The sequence below is a fragment of the Eublepharis macularius genome, chromosome 6 (assembly GCF_028583425.1).
Source record: "Eublepharis macularius isolate TG4126 chromosome 6, MPM_Emac_v1.0, whole genome shotgun sequence".
NCBI lineage: Eukaryota > Metazoa > Chordata > Lepidosauria > Squamata > Eublepharidae > Eublepharis > Eublepharis macularius.
In genome coordinates, this window is record NC_072795.1 from 97,358,183 (window position 1) to 97,383,814 (window position 25,632).

The window sequence follows — 25,632 nt, forward strand, 5'->3', positions numbered from 1 at the left end:
AGCATGACAAAAGGTGTCAGACAGATAATCTGTGGCAAGTACAGTTGACAAGAGATGGCGTGCCACACTTGCAGGTAGCTCAGAGGGCTGAGGGAGCGTGCATTCTTTGCAACAGTTATGAAAACCCCACATCCCACCTAGACTTCTTCAGCACCCCACTGGTGGTGCGTGTACCACTGGCTGAGAATTACTGGTCTATGGGGATGTGGGATAATTAAGCAAAATCCTTTAGCAACCACTGCTTGCTTTTAGACTGCTTAAAAACACCAATTTCTCTTCCAAATTGCATTGTGTGCCTTCCTTACAAGAATATGAAAATATAGAGTTAATGCTCAGCTGCACAGATTTCTGTACAGGTTTCCTTCCTCTCATGCCCACGGAAGACTTTAGAGGAGAATGTTGGGTGGGTGGCAAGGATCCCACTGCCATGCCCGCCACTGTACTGGGCATAGAGTTGCCAACCTTCGGGTGGTGGCTAGAAATCGCCTGGAATTACAACTGATCTCTAGACAGAGATCAATTCCCTTGGAGAACATGGCTCCATTGGAAGGTGGACTCCGTGGCATTATGCCCTGCTCAGGTCCCTCCCCTCCTAAACCCTGCTCTCCCCATACTCTACCCTCAAAATCTCCAAGAATTTCACAACCTAGAGCTGGAAACCCTGTTTGGATGCCTCTTAGCACCTTCTCAATGACTGGCTGCTCCACCATCCCATTGGCAGATGCTGCATTGCAGGCAACATCCCAATAGCTGCGGGCAGATGATGTCACTTATACTAAACACCCGACACTCGAACACAGACTGTTTTAAAGCTTGAGAGAAATCCTCATAGATGGCCACCTTTCTTTTTCTGTTTTGCAAATGTCTTCTGCTGCAATCATTTTGCTCAGAATGCTTCGCATGCTGATAATCAGCAACTGACTAGGGAAGCATATTTGCATAATAAGAAATCAATATATGACCTGAGTTGTGGCCTTCTTAAACTTATGGCTAATCTGTCTCTAATAATTGCTGGGTTTTGCAGCATTATAGAAGAAGGAACATCTGAGCAGATATGCTTCTGATGTCATCCATACAGGAGATATCGCTGAACAGAAATCATTCTGATTAGTTCAGACACTGGCAGCATTTCAAGTTTGCATACATGTTTAGTATTTCACATGGGATACTTACAAGAGCCTATAACAACTTTTTGTGTCTCCCCTTGAAACATCCAGCCTGATGAAGAGCTCTGGAGAACCTATGATTGGTCCTAATAAAAGGTATTATCCGGCATTTGTTTGGGGACTGACCTGAAACTTCTTTCTCTTTGGAAATAATCCAATTTAGCTGATATAAAGAAGGATAGTTCAACTGGAGGAAAAAGAACCTGAGAAAAGACTTTGCTTATGTTCTCCCCCGAACCCAGGGAAATTTGGCTTCTACTGACTCTTTGCCTTGTGCATCAACTAAAACTAATCTCCAGTATTGTTAATCTAAGCACTACATTTTCTCCCTCTTTCAAGGAACCCATGAATTCCATCTGGTGCTAGAGACACATTTAATCAGATACTGTTTTTTATAGCATCCACTGGATACTTCTCAGAAGGCCAAACATGACACCAGCACCATTTTATCTTTGCATATCTGCTCAGCATGCCACAAGGGATGCTTACAAGATGTTCTGAAGTATCTCCCGTGGCTGCTGCCAAATATCCAGTCTGATGAAGAGTTCTGAGCAAATCTGAAAGCTTGCACTATCTTTGTGTTATTTTGTGTTATCATAATAAAAAAGTGTTAAGTGGTTTTTAGTTTCATATTATGCTTTGGATCAATGTTTTTACCTGTATCCTAACTGATGCTTCTCTGTACTTTCTGTTAATCTTTATACCATCCCATTAGATTTGTGAAGGTTTTTTGATTTTATATAGCCATGGTTCTTCTTAGCATGTGCTACTTAATTATCTGGGACATACTATTTAATTACCTGCTAGGCAGGAGCAAAGCTTTGCTCATAATTGCTGGCAGAACTGCGCAAAGGCCAAAGTTTTGCCCTCGTGCCTGAGGACATGTAGTCCAATTTTATTTTGGGTGCCCTTGAGTAAGACACTCTTTCTCCCCTAATTTACCTCATAGAGCTGCTGTGAGGCCAGAACCATATACCCAACCCTGAGCTCCTTGGGAGGAAGGCAGGAGCAAAAGGAGGGAAAAGCTCCTGCACATGCCAGTCCTGCAGTCCTACATTGCTCGCTGGGCAAGTGAGAATTCATGCCACATGAATGGGGAGCTTTTCTCCCTCTGCCTGAAATTTAGGAAGAGGATTTGATTGAGTGAAGGGTACAATCCCACTGGGGCAGAAACAATAAAAGGAATGAGGAGGAAGGTGTCTCCTGCTGACACCAAGAGAAACAAATAATAGACACCCCCCTCAATCTGAATTATAAGTTTAAAGTGAATAAAAATATTAATAACAAAATGAAGGGAGTGAAATTTCTGCACTCATTCTTACTATCAAACTTTCTTTGGCTTTTCAACTGAGAACTCTTGTGGCAAGCCAAATACTGCCCCTCCTGATGCTGCTACTGGGGAAAACGGAACCCCAAGGAACAGCACAAGGCAGGAGCTGCAGTTCTGATATGTGATGGAGGAAGTGAGCAAACATTGTTCCCTTTATATGCATGGAAATGATTGATGGGCCAGGATCCAAGTCTTAGACTAGGCTGTGTCCCAAACCAACTCTACCATTGCCATAACTGTGAGTGTCAGTGAATGGAACAGAAACACACAAAAAATGTAGAGCAGATAAGAAGATATTCACCAAAGATTCACCAAGAAGACATGCTCTATTTCCTGCAAGATCTCTAGTTCTCGGAACACATTCCGAACCTCGTCTCTTTCAATGCACTGCTGTTTGTTCATGTACTTCATAGCATACATCTTTTCTGTATCCTTCTTTTGTACGATGCACACCTTAATAAAAAGAAAAAGTAAACTGGGTTATAGTTAGATGCTCTCATTTGCATTATTAATCTAGCTGTTGCAATGACATGTCAAGACTAAAGCCAGATTGATAGAGAGCCACATAAAGTACTTTCCAACCCATTTTCCACTGTTGGTGTCCATGAGAAAAACAGAAAGGCAAGCATCAGATGTCTGACATGTGCTGCTCTGAGCCATAAGGAAAGACAAGATAAGTATTTCAATAAATGAATAAATGTGTCCAGTTTCATCAATGGCCTTGCAAGGCTGGTTTACAATTGCATTTCAGTCATTCTGGACTTTGTAGCACAAGTGTGATTTAGGTCTAAACCTATTCTTGTGAGTTATTACATTTGCTGACTTCTGCCTATAGCAAGACAGATGAGCTCAACTGCCTCTGTGCACCAGAACTGGGCATTTTGCATGCTATCACTCAGGGGTGGATCTACTATGAAACTAATAAAGCTTAAGGTTCAGGTCCCCTAATCCTAGAGGAGCCCTGAAGCAACTTTTTTTTTTTAATGAGTGAATTTTCCAACAAACTTGATGGAGTTTTTTTAAGTGTTTATTATTAAAATAAGGCTATTTTAGTGACAGAATCATAAGCCAATGGGTTGAAGTACTTAATATTGACCTTAGAATATGCTCTAATATCTGTTTCATATGGCTTCAAAATGTCTCTGTAATTGGTCAAATTTCAAAATTTTCTCAGGGTCTTGCAGCACCCAAACCCCCAGCTGTGTGGGCTCGCTGAGCTCACCAGACTCTATTCATAGCCTACATTTTGGCAGCTGGATCCTCGAATCCTTCATTGGTGCACGGCTTAATAGTTCTATAGCTCAGCCCTTAGCCAATCAGAACTATAAAAATACATCTGAATTTTCAATTCAAGCTGCACTAGACTTGTTTGTGCCCTTTAACAACAAAAAGTAGATTTTCATCTCTTCATCCTAATGAACCTCGCCCCCTCTGACGACCTTCTAACCGCTCAAGTAGAGAATGAACCAATACTTTTCCCCAAGCATTGATGTTGGGTGGCGTGACCACCCTGTTCTCTGCCATTTGGGCCTTGAGGACCTTTGAAGGGCTGCAAGGCCCTTTGGACTTTGTTGGATGTTGCCCTATTTTTGCTGATTGAGAAGGGGCCCCCATAACAGTTCAAGCTCCGGAGTCCCAAAAATGTAGGTCCGCTATTACTAACTGCCCTATAAACACTGGCTTCTAGTGATGTTTAAATGTCGAATTCAGTGTATGAGGGAAGCTGCTTGCAACCAATTTGTCATGGATAAAAGTACCTATAAGCAGCAAGTGCAAAAACTCACTTATGATGTTCCTCCATCTTTAGACAGCAGAAATGGCACTGGAGGTGTTTTTTAAAATTTCAAAAAACCCAACACCCTAACTAGTTTATTTATTTTAGAATGGAAAGGTCAGGTGAAATCAGAGGTTGAAAATTTATGAGGTATTACCAGAACATACACATACTTCAGTTTTTAAGCACTTCATAGATACTTTAAAAAAATTGCTTTTTTTTTCTTCCCGTGGTTTTCATGAAATGCTCTAATATACTTCCTTTAGTATTCGCCGTCACTTTTGGAGTTAGGAACGCTGGTACCCACTTGCTAATACTCCAATCCCCTTCTCACCAAACACCAGTACTTTCCTTCAGTTCTTAACAGAGTCTGAAAGTTTCCACAGGCAGTTTCCAACCTCACTCGACCATGGATCTCTTCAGAGCTACCTCCCTGTATGACTGGGTAGGGAAAGTCTCCTCTCCTTAGATCTATCCCCTTTTCCTTGGCCCATTAAGGAGCCTGCACCTACTTCCCAAACCTCCTTGCCAACTTTCCTCAGTTCTCCTGCCAGTGTAAAACTGCTTTCTCTGTTAGGACTCCATCTCCCAACTCTTCACATTTGATTCTGCTCTCTGCTAGGACTGAAAAAAGACCCTCCTCTTTACAGCCCATGCTACCCAATCAAATGCTTTGAGGTAGCCTGTCACTCACAGCTCTCTGATTCTGTGAGGGATTAACCCTTAATAGTTGTTCTGCTGTGTGTATAGTACTTCCAGAATTTTTTTAAACATGCAGTGCATCACATCACCAAAAGCTGTTCACCCTTGATAAGAGAAACTTGGCATTCCAGTTAAACTCTGTGAAAGTTGTTGGCTACAATGCCCTGTAACATCAAGTCCATTATTGTTCAAGAAACAGTGTAATACATCTAACTAAAGTTCTGAAGGGAAATGAATTCGAAGTTCATTCCTTGACTGATATCTGAATGCTGCCTTTAAAAAATCAGCCAATATTTCAAATGCAATCCCAATTATCTAGACAATTTGTAGAACTACTTGAAGTTCATCATGGACAGGGGATCCATGGTCAACACTGTTCATTTTCAGAATATGGATGTCTTGGTTGTACTGAGATTCTTTGAACTTCTTAATTTACTGAAGGAAATAATGCACTAAATGACAACCTAGCCTTTTCACTTGGGTAACAGCTAGAGATGGGCACGAACCGAAATATGAACCAAAATTAAGCACGAACCAGGCCGGTTCATGGTTCGCGAACTGCAGTTCATCAGATCCCATTTCTGATGAACCGCCATGAACTTTAGGCTGGTTCGTTTGGTTCGGTTTTTGATTTGTAACTGCAGACAGCCTGGTGCCAATCAATCAGTTTCCTAGGCAACAGGGGATGGACTTCCTGATGACCCAAAATCGACCTTCTTCTGGCCCAGAAGTGGTCTTCTGCTGACCCGGAAGTGGTGGTTTTCTGACCCTGATGTGCCGTTTTCATGAACCAAGCGAACCGGTTCGTGAACCAGGGGCAGGTTCGTGAAAGTTCATGGTTCGTGAAATTTGACGAACCACGAACCACATGGTTCGGTTTTTTTCCAGTTCGTGCCCATCTCTAGTAACAGCTCCAACTGTTTATTTCCCGTTATTCTACAATGTGTATTTATTTTGCAAGCACTCATACACTTTGGAAACTTAGACAGCTCTAACTTTGACTTTTAATTATGTTTGCAAATTATCCTAGATATTTGTAGTGTTATCCAAATGGGGGTCTCCTTGCAAGTTGGGGGAATTAGTTGAAAAGAAACAAGTTAGGAAGAGGGGTGGCTAGCAGGATCTCCACTGATATATACCAGGTTCCTTCCCTCAGAGGATTCTTGAAATGACCAAGAGAGTGTATAACAAAAATGATTTTTATAAAAGGAGTTTCTAAAGCAAACAAACGAGACCATACACCACACACATACAAAGTTTCTTAGGAAAAGCAGAGATGAGGATGGATAGAGTTTCAGGGTTTGGGGGTTATAGTTACCAGTCAAGAAGGGAAGCAGCTTGAGCATCAAGCACTTTGTGGCAAGAAGAGAGAGAGGGGCTCGGACATGCATCTGAGAGTGTGTATAGAATCTCAGAACACACCCACAGAACTATGGCAAAGAGTAGCCCAATTATACTGTGGAACATACCCTGGGACAGGATGGCATCTTTTACCCCAAAACAATAACTTAATGGCCATCTCCAGGGTGAGACAAAGAACTGGGAAAGCTTTGATTAAAGTTATCAGTGATGATTGATGGCTGGAAAGGAGTGGCTATCAGAGACCTGATTAGCCTTGAATAGGGAAGGGGAGGAGGGAAGATCAGAAGGGTGTGTTGAGATGATTAAATCTCGAGTACCCCTATTGTCTTAGGATCTTTGCACATCTTCTGGGGGTGTGGGGCTAAAAGCTAGTATCACCTCATGACTCACATGTTAGTAATTTTCCAACTCCCAACTAGGGGTTGGCAGTCATTTCCTGTGTTGCTGGGCAGTGCTTCTGTGTTTTTAAAATACAAGCAGAGAGGGGCTTATGATATAGCCATATTCATAAGCTTCCCTATTAACATGAGGGCAGGTACGCCTGCTAACAGTAGAAATGGTACAGATATAGATCAAGGCTAGATCTGACCATTAGATTTGAGGAAATGGATTTTTTCAACCCCATATTGGAGTTTGTGATGGAGCCAACAGTCCCCTTGGACCTGTGGCATGGTGGGAAGTGGATTTCATGAGCACTGGAAAGGTTATTTCCTCAGCCAAGAGGAATTCAGGATCTCATTCCACAAGTAGGATGGGTGCTTTACAGTGTAATCCTCGTTAGAATTATACCCTTCTGTTGAAGTTAATGGGTTTAGAACTCAGATTAGGATGGCAATACAATACACTAGGGAGATGAGCAGGCCACTGAGTGCACAATCTCCAGTCACCAGAGTAAGACTGGCACAGGATGGGCTTGCCAAACTCAGGCAAGAGGTATGTGGTAGATTGCCTCTCTTATTTGCTTATCCTCATTCCTGAAGAATTTAATGAAATAGAAATCTTGTACATGAACACTCTTAAGACAGCATTTTCTTTTTAAATCAGTACTGGTGACATCTAGCTAAACCCCCACACATACATCAGCCGTCACACTAGATAACCTCTCAAGTACGTCAAGTTAAAATGCCTATTCCTATTAGCCAATTAATTCCATTAGCATCCAGACAACAGGAGTCAAAATGTGCTGCCCTTGAGAGACCTTTTTTGGCAACAGATCTGATGTCAGCAGTTGTTGATCTCAGGAAGCAAATGTGTCATTTTTTTATTTGCCCTCTGCTGAGAACAGCAAAACTGGTGGGCTTTAATCATTACATTTCCTAACAAACTTTAAAATTTTGGTGTGTGTTTTACATTTTCCTATGCTTCCTTTGAGAACTAATGAAACACTTAATTGCAAAGTAACTATTTGGAAATGAGTTGATGAAAAATCTGCATCTGGCACAATTACATCCATCTTCTTTTAATTAGCAGATTTGCTTATGCTTATGCTTATGAAGTTGTGCATGTGACTGAAAATTAAATCTGACAGTTTGCTCCTACAAGTTCCTCTTCAAGCACAGCAAGTTGAATGTGACCTTAAGGTGACTGCAGATGAATTGTTAGAAAACACTCTTATGCCCTCTAAAGCAGACGATCATAATGGGCCTTGAACAAGCAGGACAGGGCAAAGGAGTTCAACATTTCATCATGAGAAACAAACTGAAAATCACTAATAGCATATAACGCAAAACCATCACTGGAAGGCCTTAGAAGCAGAAAGAAAAAATATAATGGATAGTTATCATGAGCTCAGTAAAAACACCCGAATTAGAGGGGCACAAATGGAAATCATGAGAATTATAGTTTCTTGTTTGCCAAGATAGCTCACATTAAACCGGATGATTTATATAAATAGTCACATATGTATATGTATTCAGAGAAGCCTCACGTATCAAGAATTAAGCACAGACTCAGGGAAGAAGCTACAGCTGAATTACACCCTCAATTAACAGTGCAATCCTGAGCAGAGTTACACCTTTCTAAGCCTATGGACTTCAGTGAACTTAGAAGGGTGTAACTCTGGTTGGGATGGCACTGTGAATTGCTGACATTTCCTGTTAAATAAGCTAACTGCTTATGTCTGGAGAATCACTGTAAGTTAAACTAAGCAAATATTTTCTGATTTAATTCTAGTCTAGGCAGCTACAGCACATTGTGACAACGATAATGTATAAATGAGAATATTTTTGGCTGGGCAAAACCTGCTACAGCTCCCTAATTCACAGACAGTGGGACAATCTTTTCCCTGTACTGTTGGTCTTGCTCCCTCCCTCATCTCCGTGGTCAGCTCTCCCTTTCCCCATGGAGCTCAAAGCACGTGTATGCTGGCAGTCTACAATCACACAGAGGTCTTGTTCACAGAATCTCTCACTAAGGCGAAGAAACTGCATCAGCAAGGCTTCTGGGTAAGTGGGTATTTTTGTGGAAGAGAACCCACTCCACACATTCATGGAGCGGGAGGGAAAAGCAGCCGGGCTTCTGCCTCACCAATCTTCTGGAGTTCTTTTAGCGAGTTAACAAGAATGTGGATAAGGGTGATCCGGCAGACATCAGATATTCGAACTCCCAAATGGCTTTTGACAAGGTACCTCACCAAAGACTCCTGAGTAAGCTTTGCAATGCTGGGATAAGCGCTTAAATAACAAAAAGTAGAGAATAAGGAATAAACGGACAGTTCTTGCTAAGCAGGGGGGTCCTGCAAGGATATGACAATGATGGACATGGGAAAACCCTTGCACCTGCAATTACTCTGCTGCAATAGCAGCAATGTTCCTTACGGTTCATGCTGCAGTGAATATTCTGGGATACTGCATCATATATTGCTTCTCTTGCATTAGCAAAGCTGGCCACAGTTAAACAGCCAACTCTCTGCTCCAAGACAAAATACCCCACAGGCTCATCAACGTAATTTCAACCAGTGTGCCACAAACAAGACCACACAAATTCCATCATGCCAAAGAAAACTGCTTGAAATGTCTTAAACACACAGAAACCAGGCCACCAGCTACAAGATGGCAAAGCAAACTTTCTCAATAACTGCTAAACTGATGTGGGAAAAGAAAACTTCCCAGTCTTTTGATACTGTTGCCAGTTAAGGCTGCGCAAGAAACTGAATACATATTTGACTGCCTACCACAACTGGGTGGATTATAAATGGTGCAGGCAGCCCTAGCCTACCATAGTTCCTGAGTTTTCCCTAACATCGACTATATAGATCTGTTTTGTATATATAGGACAGCTGGATGTTGTCATGTGCCCCAGGTCATGTGGTCTGATTGCAGTCGTGCTCATGCTAGCTTACTCTCTGGATCTCCTACTTTGACTTCTTATTTAGAGGCATGAGAATCTGTTGACGGCGATGAAATATTCACTAAAGCCTAAGCACAATCACCTTAAAAAGGGGGGGGGGGTTTCTCCCTTACAAAAATGTTGGTCTTTCTAGTGTACAAATACATTTGACCTAAATGCGAGAGGGAAGGATGTGATTCCAAGTGACTGGGGGTGCAATTTTGAAAACTGCCAGTCTACGTAGTAAGTCTGGATGCTATAAATATTTCATACTGTGTAATAGTTGCTTTAGGTTTATGATTATCAGAGAGAGAGAGAGGGGGGGGATTCATTATGGGAGAGTCAGAAAATGGTTGTTACTTGCATGAGGAAAATACTAATGGATGTTTTTGGATGGTTTTTCTCTTCCTTCTCCAGTATCTGGTCTCTTATTTTGTACAGAAATCCCCTTCAAATGATAAACTTTTTTAAAAAATCTGTGAAATACAGGCAGAATTAAGAGTAAACTGCTTTCTGTTCTGTTTAAGATCCTGCATATAACAGAAAGAATACAGGGCTGAATTCCCTGGAGGTTCAGGCACTGCCAACTGATTTGTGCACATCTGCCTTTGTTTTTATTAAGTTAAAGGCATAAGGGGTCCGGAAATTACTTTAACCATTCAAGTAACCACATTTAAAGGACTCTGGTCAATGCCACTGTCTTGTATCAGTCTGCTGTTTTCAACAGAAATTAGATCAACCAACTCTCATTCTGGGCCAACGTTTATTTTACTGACCTGATTAGGGGAAGGGGAAGAGGAAATCAGTAGGGATAACTCCTCCGGGTTCTGCGTCATTCTTGTTCCTATTCCACACACACACACCCTTTTCTGATTTCAGTTTGGCCTTGTGTTACTGAACACAATTACTTTATAGCCACACAAAAATAAAGGATCATGCCGGTTTCTGTTCCCTTGCACTAAATTTGTCTAACAATGTGAAAGCATTTTTCAACATTATTTGTGCCTCAATAAATCAGCATTGTCTATTATACCTACAGTATACATATATATGATAGACTTGATAGCCCATCACCCACTAGTCGATACTGTGTAGCAGCAGCCATCCTTGGAGCAATAATTACAGTTACCTTTGTAGAAATAATTTACAGTATGTGATAGCAACCAGCTTTGCTTTGCAACATAGCTAACAGTAATTATGTAGTAATAACAAACAGCCTTGCTCTAGCTAACGGTTTATGATGGCAATAGACTTTGCAACAAGACATGACAAAATCCACAGGGTGGTATGCATTGCTGAAGGGGAAGTCACGAGTTTGGAGCATGATGCCCAGCCAAAGATGACACGTATGCCTTGCTGTAGTAGCTTTATAAAAGCTCTGAGGATTCTCACCCAAGTCAGAGGAGCATAGTGACTTGCTTTTGAGAGACTTGTTCCCCTCTTTCGTTGCAATGAAGCTTTCATGTCATTCTGCAACTTCCGGTTTGGGATCCATGAAGGTCTAACACAGCTCTAATCCTGGAGCTGACCGGGCTGCCGTTTAAGCGGCCGGCGGGGCAAAATCAAGCCCGCAGCCGACTGTTCTCAGGCGGAGAACAGGCATAGAATGCTCAAGCACCTCAGGGCGCGTCGATCTCGGGCGAGGGGGGGTCCTACGCAACGGATCCTCTCCCGACCCTTGAGGTCCCACCCTAAGACAGGTCGGCTATAATCTCTGCAGCAGTCCTGGTGCCAATGCGGTTGGCATAAGACCTACATGCCCAAGCTTCAACAGGGGAAGGAAGAGTGGATGGGAATCTAAGATTGAAACAGCGATTACAACCCAAGAAAAGTGAATGAGAAGGTAAAGATCACTATCTCTTGAAACGGGACAGATTACTTAAAGTAAAGAAGAATTAAAGTAGACTTTTAAACTGCAACAGACCAAGTATAAGGAGGGGAGGACCCGGCAAGAATTATATTAGAAAAAGGACTAAGTTAAACGAAGTTATTAAAGAAATTGGACTATTGTTTTGAATACCTGTGGCTATAAGGAGATATCAGGCTGTGAGAAAGTTTCACCATCGCGAGAACTGCTGTGGGAAGTCGGGAAACAGGAAGTACGTAACAACAATAGAGTTGCTGGAGAGAGGCGGCCCTTGCCGGAGGGCAGGAAGTAGGGAATCGCCATTTTTGAAAGGGGAAGAGCCGCGGCTTCAGCAAAAGAGGAAGTAAGCCATATTGGATTACAAAAATCATAGAGGAACCATAGAGAAAAGACGCCCGACATTTTGGACTCTTTAAAAGTTTTTTTTTGGAAAGACCGGGACATTTAAACTAAAAGGACATTAAATTAAACGCCACGGAGCTAAGGAAGAGAGCGGACTCGTGGGAGCGAGCCAAAGCAAGCCCCACGATGTCGAAAAAAGAGTGGCAATCGGCGATAGAGAATTTGGATAAAAAACTTTTAGAAGTGATTAAAGAGCTCAAGGACATGAAACCGGAGTTGGTGAAAGAGGTTAAAGAGGTTAAAGAGACAGTGAAAAATGAGCTGGCAGAAGTGAAGAAAGGTATGGAAACAATGCAAAATGACCTGCAGGGAACACAGCAAAGAGTCAAGGTAGTGGAAAGCGCGGTGGAGAACTTAGCAGATACGCAACGAACAGAGATGAGGGTGATGAGGGGGAGAGTGGCGGTTGCGGAAAGTAAACATATGGAGAAGCAGCTGAGGTTTCGCAGCTTGCCGGAAGTGGAAGGAAAGACAGCTCAAGAACAGATCACTGAGGTGTTAGCTGAATACCTGGGGAAGGAGGAGGAGGAAGTTGTGGCTATCCTAGATGTGGTATATCGTGTAAATTCAAGAATCGCGACCCAGAGGAAACTACCAAGAGATGTGATTGTGCAATTCACGACCAGAAATATAAAAGAGAAGATTGTGACTAAACAGTTTCAAGATCCATTGGAGACTGATGGCGAGACGATTATTATCATGAAGGAATTACCCAGATCGGTGTTGCTAGATCGAAAAAAATATAAAGCTCTAATTCAGATTCTGAAGGACATGAAAATAAGGTACAGATGGGAACTACCAGAAGGAGTGTCCTTTGAATTTGGAGGAGCGAAAAAGCGCATCAGATCTGAATCAGAGATGGAGCAGTTTATAAGGGACAATGAAAAGGACTTACCAGCAACAAGAATATGAATATGGAGTGCAAAGTGTTATCTTGGAATGTAAATGGACTTAATTCACCGAATAAGAGAAAAAGTATTTTCCACTGGCTATTAAAACAAAAATGTGATATTGTATGTTTGCAAGAGACTCATATTAGAAAACAGGATGCAAAGTATCTAAAATTGAATAAATTGGGCAGTGATTTTGTAGCGGCCTCTAATAAGAAAAAAAGGGGAGTGGTATTGTATATAAAAGAGGAGCTACAGCCAAAGTTAGTGATGAGAGATGCGGAAGCCAGATTTTTAGCAGTGGAATGTATATGGAATTTAAAGAGAGTATTGGTGATTGGAATTTATGCACCTAACGGAGCAAAAGAAAGCTTCTTTGAGGACTTGAGGAAGCAATTAGATGAACTTTCTTATGACCAGATAATTCTTGCAGGAGACTTCAATGGAGTGACAAACTTGGAACTAGATACAAAGTCAGCAACTGCACAAAAGAAAAGAGGACTATTACCAAAGACGTTCTTTGTATTGACGCAACAGGAAACGTTAGAAGATGTATGGAGAAGACAAAATCCCAAAGGCAGACAATATACGTTTTTCTCCGCGAGACACTCTACGTTATCAAGAATTGATATGATCTGGGCCTCAAAAGACTTAGCGCTTTGGACTAAGGACGTGGAAATAATGCCTATGGTAGGCTCAGATCATAATCCAATTATGTGGAAGTTGGGGAAAAGGAGTAAAAGGAGAGGATGGAGAATAAATGAGGATTTGCTGCAAGAGGGAGAAAATATGGAGATGTTGAGAAGAGAAACAAAGTTTTTCATACAATATAACATGAATAGAGAAGTACCAACCAACAAGGTATGGGACACCTACAAGGCAGTAATTAGGGGCATATTAATGGACTTAAATGGAAGAGCCAGGAAAAAAAAAGAGGAGAAGAGACAGGAGATCACGGAGAAAATAAAAGCCAAAGAAATACAGTTAAAGAAAAGACCAGGGAAAAAGAAAATCTACCAGGATATTAAAATTCTTCAAGAACAGCTGACAGCAATGAATAATAAAGAATTGGAATGGAATCTTAAGAGAACGAATCAAAAGGCGTTTGAAGGCGCAAATAAACCTGGAAAATATTTGGCATGGCAATTGAAGAAGAGAAAGGAGAAGAAAATAATAAATAAAATCTGTGAGGACAATAAAGTGTACCTGGAACAGACAGCTATTAGCAGAGCCTTTTATAAATTTTATGCCAAATTGTATAATAAAAAAGAGGTGAATAAAGACTCAATAGCGACATACTTGGAGAAAATGAAGCTCCCAGTAATTTCGGAAGCTTGGAGAGACAAATTGAACAATGAAGTAACGGAGGAGGAAATAAGAAAGGCAATACAGTCAACAAACTTGGGAAAGGCGCCAGGACCGGATGGACTTACAGCCAAATTTTATAAGGTAATGGCTAATGAACTGGCACCATTCCTAAAAGATGTGATTAATGGTGTTTTAAAGGATGAACGGATCCCAGACACTTGGAGTGAAGCTAATATATCACTGATCCCCAAAGAGGGGCAAGATCTGACTAACGTGAAAAACTATAGACCTATATCGTTACTTAATAATGATTATAAAATTTTTGTGAAGATACTGGCGGAAAGAGTGAAGGGATGGCTTTCTGAAGTTATTGAGGAGGAGCAAGCTGGTTTTTTGCCAAATAGACAAATCAAAGACAATTTAAGGACAGTTATAAATGCTATTGAATACTATGACAAATGTTGTGACAAGGAGGTTGGCTTCTTCTTTGTGGACGCTGAAAAAGCGTTTGACAATTTGAATTGGGACTTTATGTTTGCCACCATGGAAAAGCTACAAATGGGAGAAAGATTCATAAGAGCAGTAAAGGAAATCTACAGAGACCAGAGTGCAGCAATTGTGGTGAATGACGAGGTGACTAAGAAATTGACTATAGGTAAAGGAACAAGACAAGGTTGCCTGTTGTCTCCACTGTTGTTTATTTTGGTTTTGGAAATACTGATGATACAGATACGAGAAGACAATGCAATCCGTGGAATAAAAATAAAGGACTTTTCCTATAAGGTCAGAGCATTTGCGGACGATATAATGCTAATTGTGGAAGATCCAATGGAGAATATGCCAAAAGTAATAGAGAAGATTAAGGAGTTTGGAGATTTGGCAGGATTTTATGTAAACAAAAAGAAGTCAAAGATATTATGTAAAAATATGACTAAACAAAAACAACAATTATTAATGGAAATAACAGACTGCGAAGTAACAAATAAGGTGAAATATCTGGGAATTGAACTGACTGCAAAGAATATAGATTTATTTAAAAACAACTATGAGAAACTATGGACTCAGATAGAGCAAGACTTGATTAAATGGAACAGACTGAATTTGTCATGGTTGGGAAGAATTGCAGTAATTAAGATGAATGTGTTGCCAAGAGTGATGTTTCTGTTCCAGACAATACCAATTATCCGAGACTCTAAGCAGTTTGAAAAATGGCAGAGGAAAATATCAGATTTTGTTTGGGCAGGCAAAAAGCCTCGAGTGAAAATGAAAGTGTTACATGATGCAAAAGAAAGAGGCGGAATGCAACTGCCCAACCTAAGACTTTATTATGACGCAATTTGTTTAGTGTGGTTGAAAGACTGGATGATGCTGAAGAACCGGAAATTACTGGCCATAGTAGGATATAAAAAAATATTCGGATGGCATGCATATTTATGGTATGATAAAGTAAAAGCGGACTCTATGTTCTTACATCATTATATTCGGAGAAGCCTATTCACAACTTGGAAGAAGTACAGAAATTACCTACAAGATGGAATCCCCTCATGGGTGGTTCCATATGAAGTAATAGATCCGAGAACTGTCGATAATGAACAACAGTGTTTAACATACAAGGAGATAACCCGAATGGAATTTTCTAAACCCAAAATAAAGACGCAGGACGAGTTGTCTCCAAGTTATGATTGGTTTCAGTATAGACAGATCAGAGATCTTTATAATTCGGACTGTGTGAAGGGAGGGATAAGAATGGAGAATTCGGAATTAGAACAGGCACTTTTACAAGAGGATAAAAAGGAAATCTCTAAGGTATATAAAGTGCTGCTGAAATGGTATACTGAAGATGAAACAGTTAAAGTGCAAATGGTGAAGTGGGCTATAAACCTTAATAAAGAAATAACAATGGAGGCGTGGGAATACTTGTGGAAAAATACGTTGAAGATCACGACATGCACCAATATTAAAGAGAATGTCTATAAAATGATTTATTGTTGGTATTTGACACCAAAGAAAATTGCGCTAGGGAATTTGAATATGTCTAACGAATGCTGGAAATGTAAAAAGCATGAGGGATCTTTGTATCACATGTGGTGGACTTGTGAGGTAGCTAGGCAGTACTGGGGGGAAATAATAAGAGTAATAAGTGAGATTTTACAATTTCAAATTAATAAGAACCCAGAACTCCTGCTACTGAACTTGGGAATGGAGGATATTCCAGCACAATATAGGACATTGCTATTTTACATGACAGCAGCGGCTAGACTTTTGTACGCGCAAAAGTGGAAAGTGCAAGAAGTGCCAACTATTGAGGACTGGATATATAAATTGCTGTACATGGCGGAAATGGACAAAATGACAAGGAAACTGAGAGACCTTGATCCAGGACAGTTCAACACGGATTGGGAGAAGCTGAAACAATATTTAGTGAAGAAATGGGAGGTGGCAGGAGAACTGTGGCAGTTTGAAAATTACTGAAATACAATAAAAGTAGAGGGAGGTGACTTTACCGGGGGGTGGAGAGGTAAATGAGAATTTCTAAGCAACTATTTTATTAGACTATTATATATAGCATTAAGTATTATAGGTGTTATTACAAGAATTATAATGACAGAAATTAACTAATTATAAGGATAGAAACTAATTAATTTCATTCTGGCAATAATTGTATAATGGAGATAATTTTATAATTGCAATGAAGGAATCTAAGTAAGGTGGGAAAATATATATTAATGTATAGATTATGTATTAAATTGATTGAATTGGTTTGGAGGTATATATGGGTCAAATTGGTTGACTATTTTTGGTGGATAGTTGCATAATGAAAGAATAATACAATTATATAATTAAAACAGTATGAAGATGAGATATGTAGAAAAAGTAATATATAGAGTATAAGTTAAATTGGTTGACTTATATTGAATGTACTGTTTATAGAAGTATCTAAAATTATGCTAAAGGAGGGATAAATTGTTTGTCCCATATTGAAGATGAGATTATAAGATAGAGTATAGAGTATCAAAATTAGTTAAATGATTATTATCAAAAGAAAATATGCCAAGAATGTATTATTTAGTTATGTATTATTTAGTTGTTAAAGTAAGTAGGAAGACAGAAGGAGCACTGTGTTATATAGATAAGCTTAGAAGAAAGTGAAAGATTATGTTTGACAGATAGAATAAATTTAAAATGAGTAAGGGAAAAGGGACAAGGGGTTGGAAAACTGTTGGAAGTCAACAAAAGGGGGGGAAAGGGAGGGGGTTAGAATTGGAAAAATTAAAGGAAACTGATTGTAATGTACAATTTAATGATATCTAATCCAATAAAATTATTAAAAAAAAAAAAAGCTTTCATGTCATTCTGCCTACTCCAGCCTCTGTGTGGTGATTGGCAAACACACAGGGGAGCCAACTTCGACACAACATATATGAAGCCCATCACACACAGAAACGATTTATTTAAAAGCTCTATAACGTGCATTCACAATGCAATCTTATATACAAAACCAACAGTGAAAAGTAAGAGAATCTGAATAGATGACAAAGGATACAAACAAATATAAAAAGACGTGGAACAAACAACATAGGCCCATCTTTAGAAATAAGTCATTCAAACATTTTAAAATTAGGGTGAATGCTTTAAAGATATTTACACTGCAATCCTGCGTAGAGTTATGCTAATCTAAGTTCAACAAAATCAGAATGATGTAGTAGTTTTTGTCAAAGTAGGGTCTGAGAGAGCCAGGTTTGAGTCCCCTCTCCAGCATGCAAATTCACTGAGCGACCTTGAGTCAGTTATTCTCTCTCAGACTAGCCCACCTCACACAGTTGTCACTGTGAGGCTAAAATGGAGGAAAGGAGAATGATGTAAGTTGCTTTCGATCCCCACAGGGGGAGGGGTGGAGAGAAAAGCCGAGTATCAATCGGCTTAGACTGGAGTAACGCTACATAGGACCACTGCTGGTGCCACGGTTCCTGGCGCCTGCGGCCACCCCCCCAATGCATGCGCGCTGCATGCCCCCGTGTGCGCCACAGACTGCGTGATGACATCATCACGCGATGACATCATCACGCAGCACAAGCCGGGGGCATTGGCCAGCGGATGGCTGGGGTGGTGGGCGGAGGCTGCTCCGCACGCCACCCCAGCAGCAGCTTGTGGCTGCTGTGCCCAGCTGGGGGCGTGTGGCGGCGGTGGCAGCACAGGGCTGGTTGCAGCAGCTGCAGCCCAGCCACGCCAACTCCGTGGCGCACGCCTCCACCCCCGACACCCCCTCCGGCGCCCCTCCAGTGCCCTCATGCCCTGAGGCCACCATCTACCTGGCCTCCATGGGCACACCAGCCCTGCATAGGACTGCCCTCCTAATTCCCAGTGTTCTAAGCTTCCATGCCAGAAAATAAGTAGGATGAGTATCCTAACTATTCTAGTTCTCTGGGTCAGCAAGCTTAGTGGCAATGTTGCACTGGTGCAGTAAAACAGATTGCTGTGGAGCCTGTAAGTTTTAATGAAGTTAATCAATAGATCAATCAACCACAGACTGAGTTGATTAATCTGTGGAGGAAAGTTTTAATTGCTGGCACTGGGAAAGTGACAGGTATACTTGTATATGTTTGGAGGTTATTTATTACTAAAACAGGATCTTTTTAAAAAGGAAACTAGTTGGCCCGGGATCCCGATGGCCTTCCCCTCTGAAAAGTAAAGGCAGATTTTACTCATTCAACTGAGATCATCCTCTAGCTTATTCAGTGTCCTTAAAAGAACAGTTACACAGAGTTTGGCTAATATATGCACATCTATTTTAATTTAGTTATTTAGATGAAAAATAGGTGATTAATTCATGAAAAATCATCTAACTGAGAGACAGTCCAGATGCATTCACAGTGGCAATGAAACATCCACCCAACAGTTTTCCAGGCATTTTCTTTGCCTCAGCCCCCTCATGGCTGCCATTTCCCCCTCACCCAAGAAATAGCCACTATCAGCGTAACTTCACTGTGCCCCTTGCTGTCTGGCTCCCAACTAAGACAGATCACATGGGCTACACCAGAGAGGCTAATGGCAAATCCCAGGGTTTAAACATGGAACTTCGGCAAAGTCTGATATTAGTTGATTTTCATGGAAGAGTTCATAATCCCTACTACCTCTACTAATCCATCTGTGTCTTCCTGCCCAGCAGCTTCTCTCCTGAAGCCCTTTTCTTCTCAGCCAAACTCTGATACTGGAAGTGACCTCAGCTGGCAGAAAAAAGGAGAGGGAGGCAGCTAGAGGGCACGAGGGAGGAGAGGGAGGCAGCATGACTGGCATGTCTTAAGAACATAAGAACATAAGAGAAGCCATGTTGGATCAGGCCAATGGCCCATCCAGTCCAACACTCTGTGTCACACAGTGGCCAAAAATCGGGTGTCATCAGGAGGTCTGCCAGTGGGGAAGGGACACTAGAAGCCCTCCCACTGATTGCCCCCCCAAACACCAAGAATACAGAGCATCACTGCCCTAGACAGAGAGTTTTATCTATACCTTGTGGCTAATAGCCACTGATGGACCTCTGCTCCATATGTTTACCCAATCCCCACTTGAAGCTGTCTATGCTTGAAGCTGCCTGCCACCACCTCCTGAGGCAGTGAATTCCATGTGTTAATCACCCTTTGGGTGAAGAAGTACTTCCTTTTATCCGTTCTAACCTGGCAGTTCAGCAATTTCATTGAGTGCCCACAAGTTCTTGTATTGTGAGAAAGGGAGAAAACTACCTTCTCTATCCTATGCATAATCTTGTAAACCTCTATCATGTCACCCCTCAGTTGTCGTTTCTCCAAGCTAAAGAGCCCCAAGCGCTTTAACCTTTCTTCATAGTGGAAGTGTTCCATCCCTTTAATCATTCTAGTTGCCCTTTTCTGCACTTTTTCCAGTGCTATAATATCTTTTTTGAGGTGTGGTGGCCAGAATTGTACACAGTATTCCAAATGAGGCTGTACCATTGATTTATACAGGGGCATTATGATACTAGCTGATTTGTTTTCAATTCCCTTCCTAATAATCCCCAGCATAGCATTGGCCTTTTTTATTGCCGTTGCACCTTGTATCAACATTTGCACTTGGCCACGTTGAACCTCATTTGCCATGTTGACGCCCACTTGTCCAGCCTCAACAGATCCCTTTGGAGTGCCCCACAATCCTCCCTGGTTCTCACCACCCTGAACAATTTAGTGTCATCTGCAAACTTAGCCACTTCACAGCTTACTCCCAACTCCAAATCATTAATGAACAAGTTAAAAAGCACTGGACCCAATACTGAGCCCTGCAGTACCCCACTGCTTACCACCCTCCACTGAGAATATTGCCCATTTATACTCCCTCTCTGCTTCCTATTCATTAGCCAGTTTTTGAACCACAAGAGGACTTGTCCTTTTACCCCATGACTATTAAGCTTACTTAGCGGCCTTTGATGAGGAACGTTATCACTCTTTTTCACAGCAACAATTATCTGTGTAGCTCTTGTTGTCATTGTGAATGCAGAGGTATTCACAGTGGCAACAAAGCATTTCCACAGCAGTTTTCCATGCATTTTCTACACTTCAGCCCCTTTATGCCTGTCATTTCCCCCTCACCACTAGAAGACTGGAGGTGGGGGCTTTAACAAAATCATTAACTGCAAATACACTATAGTGCAATAATGTTATAATGATCTATTGCCACAATCTACTTGTTCGTCTGAATTTTCAGCTTTATTTTTTTTTAAAGAGGCAAACATTCCCCTTATATCTGTGGAACAAAAAGTGCTTGAGTGTCTTACTTTTTCTTTTAATGAAAGCTAGGAATTCTGAGGAATGAGTAGATTAGGTCTGACACTGATAATCATGTGTCCTGTAGAGTCTCTCAGTTCGCACTCGCAGCCAAAAAGATAAGATCTAAGGTGGTACTGAATGAGGCTGCCTCGTGATCCCTGGGATAGTTTGGCATACTATATTATTTTAATTAATTTTACTAACTTATATAAACTGTGATAAGGGACTTAATTGTTTATTAGTCAATGTTTGGTGAATTGTGACGGCCTATGGCTATAGACAATAAACTCTTTTGATCTTTGAGTAGATTAGGGCAATAGATAGTACTGTAATTGATGTTTAAGGCCTCTTCTTTGCAAAAGCCACCAAGTTTATATAAAAGCCTTTTAAGGCCAACACGGGTAAGACAGACCAGGACCATATCATCAGCATATAAAAGAACTGATATTTTCTGTGATCCTAAAGAGAGGGGGACAAACTCAGGGCCTGATAACGTCGGAGATAGTACTGTATTGATGTAGCACTTTCTGATTCAAAGCTCACGTGGAAACAAAAGCCTGAAAAAGATCTCTAGTAGTGTGTGGGGACATGGCAGCTGCAGGGGATGAGGCAAGGAAACTGATGCCAATGTAGGATTGCCATCCTCCAGCTGAGACTTTTGCAGTCTCCTGCAATTGAACTGATCTCTGTAGTGTGGAGGAAATAGCAGCTTCAGAGGGTGGATTGTATGGCGTCACATTCCTGCTGAGCTCCCTCCCCTCCACAGATTCCATCTTCTCCAGGGCCCACCCTTAAATCTCCAGGAATTTGTGAACCTGGAATTGGCAACCTTATGTCAGTGTGTGAGACCTCCAAACATTCATACTTCTTAACTGTGATCTCCCCCCAAATAACAGAGCAATGGCTCCACATGGAAGCAATTTTGGACAGTTTTCTGTTTAAACACACCAAATTGCCACCATCGTGTCTAGCTGGACTAGTTCAGAGAGGACTGATCTATATACATCTGAAGGCATTTCAGTCACCACAGGTCCATTTACACTGGCAAGAACTCCCAGCACAGTTGACTAGCCCCACTTTGTCCAAGATGCTGCTTGCGTAATTTTATACATCCTATTCTGTGGATCCATGCAGGGTTGGGGCGGGGGGGGGGGGGCGGGGGGGATTGGAATGTCAACCAAACAGGTCCACTTTGCAACATGACTTCATTCTGCAGGCAGCTAAATTTGCCATCCATGCAATCGCTTGATCATCATCCTCATATACATTTTCCTAGCTTCCCAAATCTTTCAACTGTTATCTGGTGTTCTGAATGAACCTTTGCTGAGGGCTAATTTGAGGAGATAATGGAGGGTAGTGGCTGGCTCCTGAATCTGATTCCCAGTGATGTGCTGGCAAAAGGTCACAGCCACCATTTGTTCATATACCATTTTTTGCCTTGAAGCTGGCAGCAGAGGAGTGCTGGTGGAAGGCCAAATCCTAGTGCTGATCAGCCAGTCTTGGTTCACGTTTGCATATGGGAAATGGATCACACTGGCTTGTTTACAGAAAATCATAGTTTAATTTTGGTTTGTTTGTAATGCTAGAATTCCACTCACAATCACTCATATTTCTGTTTGCATTGGCAAAGGCTGGTTTCATTGTCTTTTCTCTGTGACCTGGGAGGGTGTTATCAGGGACCAAAGGTAGATGAAACCAGGATCAAGCCAGGATACTTGAGTTCATAGGTTACATGAAACCCACTAAGACTCACTGTGCTCAGTAAACTAGATCATGGTTTCAGATCCTGGTTTGATAGAGAATAACTAACCATAGTTAGTAGAGGGGTCTGCATTCAGACAATCATGCTAATCATAAAGGTTTAACATGACATTTGAACTGAACATTGTGTTAATTTTTGCTCTTTGGGGGATTATTCAGAAACTCTGTTGCAAGGCACATTATCCGTAGATTGTTTTCAGAATGACCTGGACATTACTAGTTTCTAGAACCAAGATGCCTCTCAGCACAAGGCAATCCAGACAATACATTTTGTGCAATTCTGTCATTATATTTCAAATAACAGTCAATTGAGAAAAAATCCATTAAAGCCAATAGCAAGAACAAAAAATGGCACGTTTGGAGGGTGGAGGAAAGCCCATAAAATAGCAGCAGCTGCTATGATAATGGTGCTATTGTTAGCAAAATGATCTCATTATTATTTGGGCTTTTGTGAGTGTTGCATGGCTAATACGCAGAATTTAAACATCAGATTGCATATGGGTTACTAAAAGAAACAGGGTAAAGTTTGTTAATACTCCCTTCAAAGGATGAACAGAAAGACTTTTCTAAGTATACCTTTGAAAATTAAATGTTTACAGAACTAAACCAAATAAAAGATATTGCTTGTCATATTTTGTATTATCTGGAGCCAAAAGGGAACAAACAGCCTATACTTTGTGAGTCACCTTGAGGAGGTCTCTGGAGAGGCCTCAATAAATACCAAAGTGATAAAAATAGCCCCTGATGTATGTGATTTCTTGAACAGATTGCTGCAAGTCATGAGAACAAGATTAAGATGCTGGGTGTGTGTACCCCCTTAACGGTCTAGTGAGCATAATTCCTTGGTCAGCAGCTAGACTGGTCTGCAGGCCAATGCAGGGGTGGCCGACAGGGTCCAGAGCTCAGTGACAAAGTGCATGTTTTTATGCAGAAGGCTCAAGGTGCACAATCCTCAGCATTTCTACTGTCTTGAAGGACTAGGCAAGACTTCAGCTTGATACCTTGAAGAGCTGTAGTGAACTGGAGCAGACAGAAGTAAATCAAATGGACTAGGCTCATCATAAGGCAGCTAACATTCCTGATAAATACATCTTTCCTTTGGAACATACATCTAGAGCTTGCATTATCAGGAATTCAAACTGTGCAGATAAAAATCTACATACAAGCACTTGTATATGCAGAGGTTCTAGACACATGTTCCAATGAACATGAAGTTCAGCATGTCACAATCCCACCTCATCCACCCCACGCCACAACTTACATCCATTCTCTCCATCTAGAAAGTTAAAAAATGGCTAACAGTTCCAACCAACTTAATCATTCTGTTAGAGGAATTCTGAGCCATTATTGGAAGAACAGTCTTGATCAAGGTTAGTTGTATTCTTTCCCTTCTCTCATGAAAATGATTTTCCAGATCATCTTATCTTTATTTATCTAGTTGTGTAGTCTGCACTATTCCAAGGATTCAAGCAAAAAATGGAGGAATCAGGGGGCCTGATTCAAACCATTTAATCCTCATAGCACCCCTCTTGAGATAGGTTAGGCTGAAAGAGAGTGACTGTTCCAAGGTCACCCAGGAATAGGGTTGCCAGGGGGGACAAACTATGGGATGGTGGGGCATGGGAGGGAGTCGTGCGTGTGCTGGGGGGGTACTTACCTTGGGCGCAAAGCGTACTCACTCCAGAGTGCCCCACATCGCACCAGGAATGATGACATGGAGTAATGGGTCAGGCCAGGGGCTGATTGAGTGAAAAATCAGCCCCAAATGCTAAATTCAATTGGCCCTCGGCATGACCCATTACCTCTGCATCGCACCAGGAATGACGTCATGGGCAAGGGTGGGGTGCTCTCGAGCATGTGGGAGCAGACTTTGCCTGCAGCACGGTGTTCTTTCTTCCCCCTGCTGGCCAGATAAGAGGCTGTGGGGGAAGAGGCTGGAGACAGGGGATGCCCCTCTCCATCTGGGGGAATGGTAAGCCTACCCAGGAAGCATTCAGGGCACAGTGGGAATCTGAATCTGGGTCTCTCTGATCCTAGTCTAATAACCGCTTTGCTATGCTGGCTCCCACTAATTTTGGCAACTGATCATTGGCCATACAAAGGAAGATAAAATTAACAAGGAAAAAGAGTGCTGGTTTGAAGGATCTATTGCAAAACTAAATATTAGGAGTTTAGCCTATTTCCTACTAAAGTCAGAGATCCAATTGAATGGAAGGCTGGCAGTCCCATTAAAGACATGGACATTGTCCTTAGTTCTATTATGCGTACTAAACGGAAAAATATTTCTCATTGTTGTGATAGAACATATAATTTGGAATAGCTAAGTAAGTTTCTGGCTGCTCTTACTTTCCAAGAAGGGCTTTGTTCCATGACCATTTTTGACAACTCTGTTATCAGCAACATTATCTTGAAGTATTATCTTTAGTACCTAGAAACCCATTTTAAATGAATTGGACATCTGTGGCATTGAATTTGGTGGTGTTCTGCATAACAATAACCCTGCTTAGAAAATAATATGAAGAAAGAAACAGTTGTAAAATAATTCTTATTCCTGGTATATCATTGATAAGGAAATTGCTTCTCTTGCTATAGCAGCACCTTTACATCTACATTGAATATTAAGCTGCCAATTGCAACTGAGCCTTAAAGAATAAGAGCTACAGTGTGGGAAAATAAGGAATTGACCCTGATGCAAATCTTTGTATAATTAAGGCTAGAGGAGGAAATCTGCAATTATCATGGAGTTGGTGGTTGGAAAAGATGGCTGAGCTCCTGTCTGAGGATTGGAGAAGTGAACTTTAGGAAATTTGAAGCAAACATTGACAACAATACAACCTTTTATGGAGCTAATTATTCTCTAGAGCAGCAATTTTCAAACTTTAGCAAACTGAGAACTTGCATTCTGATTTACAATTTTGGTGGTCCCAGGAGGGCCAAACCAAACTAGACAAGATGGCATCCTTGTGGCCA

The 25,632-nt window shown here is 41.3% G+C and overlaps 1 protein-coding gene across 1 annotated transcript in view; it reads right to left on the reverse strand.

Annotated features, from left to right (window-relative positions):
- The window catches only part of STK32C (serine/threonine kinase 32C), a 208,801-nt gene that overhangs the window by 17,890 nt on the left and 165,279 nt on the right, over positions 1-25,632 (reverse strand). Inside the window, exon 3 of the mRNA XM_054983368.1 lies at positions 2,798-2,949. Coding sequence (XP_054839343.1) covers positions 2,798-2,949 — 152 coding nt within the window. The remainder of the gene's footprint in view (positions 1-2,797; positions 2,950-25,632) is intronic.